The 11,110-nt window shown below is 53.3% G+C and overlaps 1 protein-coding gene across 1 annotated transcript; it reads right to left on the minus strand.

Annotated features, from left to right (window-relative positions):
* Window positions 1-761: 761 nt before the first annotated feature.
* Window positions 762-6,762, minus strand: LOC123369036 (maestro heat-like repeat family member 5). Its single transcript, XM_045014407.1, has 6 exons — window positions 6,532-6,762; window positions 5,340-5,462; window positions 4,876-4,978; window positions 4,336-4,410; window positions 3,293-3,520; window positions 762-1,820 (listed from the first exon to the last, which is right to left on the minus strand). Exons 1-5 carry the CDS (start codon window positions 6,760-6,762, stop codon window positions 3,408-3,410), a joined length of 645 nt encoding a protein of 214 aa, XP_044870342.1. The 3' UTR covers window positions 762-1,820; window positions 3,293-3,407.
* Window positions 6,763-11,110: the final 4,348 nt, after the last annotated feature.

The following is an 11,110-nucleotide window of genomic DNA, read 5'->3' on the forward strand; positions in this document are numbered from 1 at the left end:
TTTGTGGCCCAATGACCAGAGTCAGTGCGGCCGCCCTCTCCGGCGGGGCTGTGTGGCCCAATGACCAGAGTCCATGCGGCCGCCATCCCATTCAAGGGTGTGTGGCCCAACGACCAGAGTCAGTGCGGCTGCCCTCTCCGTCGGGGCTATGTGGCCCAATGACCAGAGTCTGTGCGGCCGCCCTCCCACTCAGGGCTGTGTGGCCCAACGACCAGAGTCAGTGCGGCCGCCCTCTCTGTCGGGGCTATGTGGCCCAATGACCAGAGTCAGTGCGGCCGCCCTCTCCGGCGGGGCTGTGTGGCCCAATGACCAGAGTCCATGCGGCCGCCCTCTCCGTCGGGGCTGTGTTGCCCAGCGACCAGAGTCCATGCAGCCGCCCTCTCCGTCGGGGCTATGTGGCCCAACGACCAGAGTCCGTGCGGCCGCCATCCCATTCAGGGGTGTGTGGCCCAACGACCAGAGTCAGTGCGGCTGCCCTCTCCGTCGGGGCTGTGTGGCCCAGCGACCAGAGTACAAGTGGCCGCCCTCTCCATCGGGGCTATGTGGCCCAATGACCAGAGTCCATGCAGCCGCCCTCTCCGTCGAGGCTGTGTGTGGCCCAGCGACCAGAGTCCATGCGTCTGCCCTCTCCGTCGGGGCTTTGTGGCCCAACAACCAGAGTCCGTGCGGCCACCCTCTCCGTCAGGGCAGTGGGGCCCAGAGACCAGAGTCCGTGCGGCCGCCCTCCCACTCAGGGCTGTGTGGCCCAACGACCAGAGTCAGTGCGGCCGCCCTCTCTGTCGGGGCTGTGTGGCCCAAGAACCAGAGTCCATGCAGCTACCCTCTCCATCGGGGCTGTGGGGCCCAACAACCAGAGTCTGTGCGTTTGCCCTCTCCGGCGGGGCTGTGTGGCCCAACGACCAGAGTCCGTTCAGCTGCCCTCTCCAGCGGGGCTGTGTGGCCCAACGACCAGAGTCCGTTCAGCTGCCCTCTCCGGCGGGGCTGTGTGGCCCAGAGACCAGAGTCCGTGCCGCTATCCTGTCTCTCATGCCTGGTGGCCCGATGGCTACAGAAAATATGGCTGCTCTCTCCCTCAGTGCAACGGCCAGAGTCAATATCGCTGCCCTTCAGCGCAGGGTTGTTTGGCTGAGAGTTCAGAGACAAGATGTCTGCCCCTCTTCTTGGGACTGTGTAGTCTAGTGGCATGTTGAGGAGGTGGGCTGCCACCCAAGGATAGATGGCGGCCGGGGCAGGGGGACCCAGGCCCTTGTTACTCCCCCCCGGGTCCTAGCCCAGGGCCTTGTCCATGGCCAATGTGTTTGGCATTAGGTCAGTGGGGATCCAACCAGAACATCTGACATCACTCAGCATGACAATGGCTAGTTCTCCCAGGTTACTTCCTACGAGATGTCTCTAGGCCATGGGGCTGGGGGTCTCTGGGCTCCCGGCGTGGGAAACTCCCAGAGACTGCGAGCTCCCTTGCACGTCTGCAGGCACCCGGGGATTGGGTTGGGTCTCGGCACCTCGGGGCTCTGCAGTCAGGGGCTTCAGCTGCTTCTGGACTGGAGCCTACAATGTGCATCCTCCGTTTTCGGCATCTGCCTAGACTGAGCTGAGCTGCTCCCTTTCACACTGGTGCTCCAGCTGTAGCATGTCCGGCAGGGCTGGGGAGGGGATTGGCTTCTTCCACCTAGACTGTGGGGTTATGTGTGACTGGTGCACCCCGGCACATCCTGCTCTGCCTCTTCTGTCTCCTCCTTCCCATGCAACAGCTGCTTTGGCGTCTCCCAAGAGATGTGATCAGTGGTGGGCTCAGTTGGCTCCTGTTAGCCTCTAGATGTCTGTAAGAGGGAGAAAGGGCAGGAACACAAATCAGAAGAACAAACCTTTCAAGCAGGGTAGTTTTCCACAGCACAAAACCAACCCACTTTGGTAATGCTCATTTGTAACTTCCCTGAGAGCTGGCATTGCGTAAAGAGAGAACCCAACCCCCCACCACCTCCACTACCCTGTGGGCTGGCAATGGATAAAGGAGTCTGGGAGAATTTCTCCTCTCTCCGCCTGGCTCTGATGAGTGAGGGAATCACATGCGAGAAGCTCTGTGAATGTAGGGCTCTGTGCAGTGGGGAGAGATGTCAGACATGGAGCCCAAAGGTGGGGTTGTCCTGACTGCAGTAACTTCATTAAAGTGAGAGAGATTTCAGAGCTCAGCTACAGGTTCTGTCCTGTAACCAGGTGTGGGGATGGGGCAGATGTGGGGCAGTGATGCACTCATGAAAGGAGTAGGGCTAAGGGGGGCCCCATGGTACAGGCACTAAAGCCCCTGCGTGCTGCGTTCCAGCCAGGCCAGCTCTGCCTGGCTGGGGTGGGGCGAGGCGGCTCCGCGTGCTGCCGTTCCTCCCCCTGCTCCCCAGCCGTGACACCACGACGAGCACTACACCAGGAGTCTCTGTCCTGGGAGATAGCTCAGTGGTTTGAGCATTGTCCTGCTAAACCCAGGCTTGTGAGCTCAACCCTTGAGGGGGCCATTTGGGGATTTAGTTGGTGATCGCTCTTGTGTTGAGCAGTGGATTGGACTAGATGACCTCCTGAGGACCCTTCCGACCCTGATAGTGATTGTCTATGAGCTTCTCTTGTCTGTAGGCTACAGCTCCCATTGGCTGGGAATCATTAATCCTGCCCTGGCCCTATTCCTAGCCCAGGGGTAGGCAACCTATGGCATGGGTGCTGAAGGCAGCACACAAGGTGGTTTTCAGTGGCACTCACACTGCCTGGGTCCTGGCCAGCAGTCTGGGGGCTCTGCATTTTAATTTAATTTTAAATGAAGCTGCTTAAACATTTTAAAAACCTTATTTACTTTACATACAACAATAGTTTAGTTCTATATTATAGAGTTCTAGAAATAGACTTTCTAAAAACTTTAAAATGTATTACCGGCACGCAAAATCTTAAATTAGAGTGAGTAAATGAAGATTCGGCACACCACTTCTGAAAGATTGCCAATCCCTGTCCTAGCCTGTTCCAATCCTGCTCTTGACTCCTGACTCCAGCTCCAACCCTTGGCTCCCCTCGGCTCGACCTCCACCACCCTGACCACTAGGCCCCACCCCCACTGCTCCAGCCACTGGGCCCAACCATCCGTGCTTTGGTGTCCGACACCAGTGATATGCAGGACTCGTTCACCTCACTGCTTTCCATGTGTATGGCCCTGCTTTTGTCAGCTCTGGTTTTCATCTGCCATTGTGCTGCCCAGTCACATGGCTTTATTAGATCCCTTTCAACTTCTTCAAAGTCTTCTCTACGCCTCACTGACCTACATCATTTTCTGTCATCTGCCGATATCCACCTCGTTGTTCAGTCCCTGTTCAAAGACGCTGTTGTACGTATCATAGCAGGACAAAGAGGTCTTCTGTGTCGGTCCCGGTTCCCTAGTCGAATGTGGAACCCGACACGAGATTTCCAAGCTTCTGCAGCCATTTGTAATATCTATTGAGGATGTGCCCTGTGGTCCTGTCAGATGTCAAAGGCGCTTCCTGAAAAGCTGAAACAAAGAGGAAACGGGTTGAAAGCCCCATGGTGCTGATGTGACTGATGCCTAGGAAACCTCCCCTTCAGATGGCCATTGCCACATGCTATTAGCTACCCAAGAGTCTGGGGGCAAGAAACAACAACTCTGCTACTCCCAAAATAGCCCTGGACAGAGAGGAGACCCCATTCCGTGCGTAACTTCCCCCTCCCCCAGCATACACACCTCCACACACTAAAACACAGGCAGGTGGGGGCAACTGTTCTTGGGATGGAACAGAAAAGTGACAACAGCAGAGCTGTTAGATGATCCAACATTTACGCACAGATCCGCAAAGGGATTTAGACTCCTAGCGTCTACTGAAATCCTTTGTGGCCCTGTGCCTTCGTTCCTTAAGAGGTCACAGGAAAAGATGTTTCCAATGTGCACTCAGGGGATTCCCTGGTTCCCTGGCCTGAAATCTCTCCATTACAGGGAGGGCAAGTGATGAATCTTTCCCTACAGAGGGTAATTGTCATCATCATCATCATCCTTAATAATAACAACAGCCCTTTTCAATTCAGTCAGGCCTTCCTTTAGAGACGTTCTGACCTTTATGAAGACAGTCTCCCCACACAGCTCTAAGGCTACGTCTATTCTAGGAGCTAGGGATGGAATTCCCCTGCTCCCATACACATATTGTGGCACCTCGACGAAAGCTCGCGTGACCATCCTTCTTCCTTAAACACTGTCCTTAGACAGAGAGGGACACATTCAAACCTGTGTTCAGGCCCTGTGCTGCACCCCTGTACTTCCCACAGAGGCACAAACACACAGAGGTATTTCCTTACCTTCATACAGGCGGGAGATGCCATCTTCATTCACTGTTTCAGACAACAAGTCGCAGTAATGGTGGATAGTATTTCCTAGACAGATAATGAATCTCATTACTTTTCAAATCCTTCTCTGAAAACTGCGAAAGATGCAGCCTTTCTCCCAAGACCGCCCTTGGGAAATTAAATACATTCCTTATGTCTGTTCACAAAGCACATTAGATAAAGCATCAGAAGCCTAGAAGTCACTGAGAGACTGATTTCCAAAGGAGATTGAATTCACATCATGCTGGTTTCCCCAAGGCGCAGCCAAAGAGGAGTTGTGGGCAGGGGAAGTTGGTGCGGTCGATACAGCTAAGTTGCTCCCTTCATCTTGGAAGTCATGTTAATTTCTCTCTCTCTCTCTCTCTCTCTCTCTCTCTCTCTCTCTCTCTCTCTCTCTCACACACACACACACTTTCAGGATTCTGGGGCTGTCGGAGGGAACAGAGCAGCAGTCTAAAAAAGGGCTTTGAAGGAAGCAGTTCAAAAAAGATCAAGTGAAGTTGCTCAGCTTACCAATGAACAGGGCTGCAGAATGTCTGATTGTTGTCTGTGAGCTTTCCAGGTACTCTAAAGCCTGGAACAGGAATTTGGGGATGTGGCTTTTGTTGTTCTGCATCTAGGAAGAAACGCACAATATACAAATGACATGTTCTTCCCACAGCGACTAGTCCAGGGAAGCCAAAGCATAGAGCCATGGCATGGCAACAGCCAGTATGAGCCCATACGCCATAGCAGCACCTCTCTGGAGCTACTGTTGTGTTCTCCAGAATCTCAGCTTTCATTTTCAAAGACAAAAGTTTGCAGGACTGACAGTTGAGGAGAAAATTTTCAAAAATTCCTGCAGAAATGAACCAGCCGAGAGCCTGGAATAGAGTCCTCCCACCCGACGGAAGCGGATGGATACTCAGGATGTGGGATTAGAAAGGTGTCCCTCAAGTCCCCATTCACCACTCTCAAGGCACAAGGAATTGACCTACCAAGCACTTCCAGGCACACTTCAGGAGCTGTGAGGAGCCATCCCAGGTCATGCTGCGGAACAGCGTCTTCAAATGAGCCCACCTGAGAAACACTGCGCAGCGGAAAAGTGTCAGTTTGCATCTCTGCAAGAGAAGGTGAGACCAAGAGGGTTCTCACTGAGAGAGGGATAGTCTGGGGGACATGGGACCTTCCCCGTCCCTTGTTCTCCTGCTTTTCCTGCTAGTGGAGATTCCTGTCATTTGTTGTATACAGGAGTATGCTCAGGAGAGGGAATTGGCTGGAGAGAGTCAGATGGTCTTTGGATGGTTTGGGGCGGTTGACCAGCACCCTGCACTTTGGGGGGCCCTGCATTTCAGGGGGATGCAGGACGTGGGCCATGCCGGGGCCAGGAGCAGAACTTCCAGTCCCACTATGCTATGCCCCACCTCGCCAGCTCCCAGCGTCATTCGGGAAATGAGGGGGTGGAGGTTTGGGGGGAGGGGAGGAATAGGGATGGGGCGGGGGGCGGAGCAGGGGTGGGAAGTGGTGGGGTGGCACTTGGGGGAAGGGATGGAGTGAGGGTGGGGCTTAGGGCAGAGTAGGGCGTGTTGTCCCAGGCCCTGTGTCCCTCTATGGACGGCCCTGGAAAGATTCATAAGAGATCTCCACAGCTCAGTCCTTAGGCACAAAGAGACTGCATGAGAGCGTGAGTCAGCTTTGGGATCCCAAAGAGTCGGAGCAAAGGGGCCCCAGATCAGGCTTCCCTCCACATCCCAGTTGGCCCAATGAAAGAGGGCAACGTCCGGTGAAGTCTGGGAAGCTGGGACCTGGAGAAGTTCTCTCAGGAGCTCCAGGGAAGAATTCAGGGCAGCTGCACCCACTTTCCAGAAGCCTGTGGGCAGATATCAGCTCCCTGAACCGAAGGGCACTTACAGACCTATGCTCCCTTTTCTTTTGCTGCCTCTTGTTGTGAACCTTTGGGTGCAGCAGCCCAAAGGCCTGAGGCCTGTCAGGACTCTTTCCCAGAAGAAGGCTTTTCTTCCAAATTGTGCTGTGTGCTATGAGAATGGGTGAGACACTAGGCTCCAGCATGGAGTGAAGCAGAGAGGAGAAGACTCTGCTTGGGCAAGGGGCTCTGGCCATGAATGGAGTGGGGGCCCCAGGGGATTCTGGCTCTTTGCGGCTTAAGGAAATCATGACCGTGGCACTTACCAGTGTCACACTCTCATCCTCGTCTTCAAGATGCAGCAGCAGCGGGAGCAAGCAGTGGATCATTTCCTGCTGCACCATGGGTTTGTCTGGGTCCTTCACGCTGCTCACCACGTTGCCAAGCAGTAAAATGGCAGCGGAGCGCACACTGCCCCTCTCCTGGCAATGACACACAGGGAGTGGGGAAGCCCGGTTAAAGCCAGGCAGGATCAGAGCATAACGCGACAGAGTCATAATCCGCACGCTGCTCCGGTTGTCCCGTGTTAACTGACTTGGCTCACGGGAGCTGTGAGGCCACCATGCCAGTGCCATAGACATCTTGTACAGAACAGGGCCTGAGACGCTGTGCAGGACTGCAGCCCCATGGTGTCCTAGACGCAATGTCTGTCTGGAGAGCACAGAATCCTAGACCCCTAGACGATGAGGGGAGAGGGAGGGAAGGCTGCTGGAGACCAGTCTGGGGAAGGGGAGGAGCAGCTGCTGGAGCCTTTCAGGGAGGTGCTGCTACAAAACACAGCAGTTCTTTTGCTCTTTGGTGCCCCTGAGAGCTGGGCCATTCCCGACCCACCTCTTTCCTGCTGAGAATCTCCATCTCTTTGGGGGCCGGTGTTCTCCAGACAGCTGGTCATCTGCCCAGTGCCAGGCCCCTCTCCCCCAGGCCAGGCTGCAGCAGGGGCTGGGAGCACGGCACGGGGGTTGAGGTTTGCGGAGAAGAGCTCTGACAGGGAGGTGGCTGAGCAGGAGATTCCCCACCCATGGCAGGGGCACCCCTTGGAGGCTCCATGGCAGGGCTGAGGGGTGGGAGGAAAGGGGATGGGGAGAGAGGGACAAGGGCACCAGAGACAGGCAGAGTGGGGGGTGTCATAAACAGATAGTTAAGGGTTAATGTCTCTTTTACCTGTAAAGGGTTAAGAAGCTCAGTAAACCTGGCTGACACCTGATCAGAGGACCAATAAGGGGACAAGATACTTTCAAATCTTGGTGGAGGGAGTTCTTTGTTTGTGTTCTTTGTTTTGGGGGTTGTTCGTTCTCGGGACTGAGAGGGACCAGACATCAATCGAGGCTCTCCAAATCTTTCTGAATCAGTCTCTCATGTTCAAACTTGTAAGTAGCACAGGCAAGGCGTGTTAGTCTTCTGTTTGTTTTCTCAACCTGTAAATGTTTCTTTTTGCTGGAAGGATTTTTACCTCTGTTTGCTGTAACTTTGAACCTGAGGCTAGAGGGGGTTTCCTCTGGGCTATATAAATCTAAGTACCCTGTAAAGCATTTTCCATCCTGATTTTATAGAGATGATTTTTACCTTTCTGTTTCTTTAATTACAAGCTTTCTTTTTTAAGAACCTGATTGATTTTTCCTTGTTTTAATATCCAAGGGGATTGGGTCTGAACTCACCAGGGATTGGTGAGGGGGGATGGTTAATATCTCCTTGATTTAAGATCCAAGGGGTTTGGATCTGTGTTCCCCAGGGAAGGTTTTGGGGGGACAGTAAGTGTGCCAGACACTGATTTCTGGCTGGTGGCAGCGTTACCAAATCTAAGCTAGGAATTAAGCTTAGAAGTGTTCATGCAGGTCCCCACATTTGTACTCTAAAGTTCAAAGTGGGGGACGAAACCTTGACAAGGGGGAATGGGGTTCTCCTGTGTTTCCCAGCCTTACGTCATCAATGAAGGGGCGAAGGCTGACTGCAATGTCCTAGGAGATGGAGCCAAGCCCCTCTCCATCCAGGAGGTAGATGATGTCTCCAGCTTTATGCATGGCCCCCATGACACACACTCCATCCCTGTCACAGAACATGTCCATGATCGCTGGCAGCTGGGCTCGTAACGATTGCACCTGCAGGAATGAAGAAGGCAGCTCATTACTATCCTGGGTGACACCCTGGGGCATATGCTGGCCCATCCCACTCTCACCTATGAGAAACCACGGCTGGCACAGCCCCCCAACGGGGCACAAAGTCCTTCTCCTGTCACTCTCTGCCTGCTGCTTACTGTAACCTTTGTCTTTGCTCACCCGCCTCCCCCATTGCACCACGTCTGCAATCAGGGGTCAGCTCACGGGAGCAGGGACCACGTCGTGCCTTGATTTGCTCACTAAAGCACCTCCAACATTTGAGTGCTGTGCGTTAAACAACAAGGCTTGTGTGGGGATCTTGCTCTCATTTCTGAGCTATTCAATAGACATCGGCTTCCTCGGTCCCCCAGGCAATCCACACCTCTCACCTTTTTTGGCTGGAGCACAATACTGCCAAGGCCTCGCAGACTGAGCCGAAGTACAACGGGATTTTTATCTTGGGTCCATTCCATGAGCTGTGCCTGGAGCTCTGATTTTGTCAGTATTGTCTCAATGGAAGGACTCTGGAGAAACTGGAAAGAGCCAAATCAACATCTGGTTGAGGAGCAGAGATCTTCCTGTGAGGTCTGTTCCCTGGACACTCATCTTGACCAAATGGCCACTTACTCCCATACAAAGTCTGTGGTGTGTAGGGAGCCAGGTGCTGCTCTTTCAGTTGTTTCATTCCCAGAACTTAGACTAATGCACAAGTCACAAATAAACCCCCAGGAAAGGGGAATCTCCAGGCCCCATTGAGTGCCATGGAGCGACCCCTGGGGCAGAAGAAAGCAGAACCCCAGGAAAAGGGGAGGAGAGAAGCATGGCCTTGGGGCACGGGAGAAACATCTCCTCTTGTCACATGATCCCATCTAGGCAAATCCAGCCAGGAGCGATCTCACCCTCTCTTTGCCATGCCCCACGACCATCCATGTGTGGAGAGGAGCTAGCTGGCTGTAAGGCTGTCTTGTGCCTGTCAACTAATGAATCTCACCTCAGTGCAGAAAGTCATGGCAATATTTCTCTGCTCCTCCTCCCTCTCACTCTGGACAATGGTGACGGCCTCTCTGAAGACTGCAGGGAGCTGAGGGTTCTCAAACTCGATCATGGCTCTGGAACATGAAGCAGAAAGTCCCTTGTGGTTATCAAGGGGGAGAGAGAGTTCCTCTCTAGTTGCTGGGCTGAGATGGCAGCCTGGAACAGAGGAACATTTCACACGGAAATCCCATTCCCAAGAGAGACCCAATGAAGAGGAAACTTTGGGCTCCTACCTTGCAATCAGGCCAACACCCTGCGAGTAGTAATATCGTGAAGATATCATGTCCCAACCCTGCTGAAATTGGATGCTGGCAAATTCCTTCCAGTATCCGGGCATTGAAAAAAGAGTCTTCACAGCCTCCACCGACATGCTAAAGATAAAAAATACCAGTGTCAGATAATGAGATCAGCCCCAAGCATGGCAAATCTGCACAAGTCCTGGCACACACAGCATGGACAGCAGGAGCTAGCCTCTCCGAGGATAGATCCAGTGTGATATCATGGTGCTTCCCTGCCCAATGGGCCCTGTCGACACTGCAGTTTCATTGAGTTTGTAACCAGTTAGTGACACTGTAGCTTCTTAAGGTGGTTGATGTCATCACTCAATGCAGTTGAATACTTGATTCTTTACTGTGACAGGTAACAGGACTCAAGCCGGCATGTGGGGCCAGATCCTTAGTTGGTGTAAGCGAGCCTGGGCTAACTATAGCACCCAAACAAATGATGGCCATGAACAGACCACATGTGTTTAGCAGAACAAATCTGTTCTTCCTTTTCCTTTCAGTCATTACCTTAGGGGGTCGAGGCGGCTGGATCCCTCCTCGGGGCTGGATGTCGTGCTGGCCATGTAGGTCCCTGGCAAGTGCAGATCCATCACATACTGCACTTGCCTGACGCAGAGGATGAGCATCTGGGGATACATTTCCAGGATGGCTTCTCGGTATCCCCATAGGAAAAGGACCTCGTAAATGATCCTCATTGCCTGGAGGGGGGAAAGAATTTCACTCAACTATCCCAATCTGCCACCTGCCCCCATTGCCATTCGCTATTGTCCTTTTGTCATGTCTCATTTCCTCCCCAGCCTATTACAAAATGGGATTGGCTCCTCAGAGGGGAGGAGACATTGGGAGGGTCCTGAACCTTCACCCATTCCTGGAACGGAAGCAGGATGGAGCCCTACGGAAAGGTCAGAAGAGTCTCGGTGATGTTATTCCGCATTATTTCTCTTAATGGTGCAGACCCTGTGCTTTGGCTTTCCAGCCATGACTGGACGGGCTGAAACCATCCTGAGGAGATCCGTTCTCATAGCCCCAGTGTTTCTGGCCCAGTCAAAAGTACCGGACAGCTCATGATCCCCTGGTGGGAAGATTTCTAGTCACAATGTACAGAGCCAGAAACCTGTATACTTCCAAGGGACACCCAAACTGCACCTGCTCACTAAAGCGCCACCTAGAGCAGAAGACAACAGAGCCAGGGTACCAGCAGATAAACCACTTCAGATCCGTAACTTTTCCTGGGCGAAACTTTATTTACACCTCTTGGGTTTGCTAGGAGGTGGCCAGGACACACTAAGGCCTGGTCTGCATTACAGAGTTATGTCAATGCAAGGCCCCTCACCCAGCATCACCCTAACTATGGAATTTCCTTCCCATCGGCAGAACTGCCCCTTGGTGCCAAATTCATAATTCCACCTCCACAAGTGGCAGAGAGTCCAGGT

Source organism: Mauremys mutica, chromosome 4 (assembly GCF_020497125.1).
Source record: "Mauremys mutica isolate MM-2020 ecotype Southern chromosome 4, ASM2049712v1, whole genome shotgun sequence".
In the NCBI taxonomy this organism is placed as follows: domain Eukaryota; kingdom Metazoa; phylum Chordata; order Testudines; family Geoemydidae; genus Mauremys; species Mauremys mutica.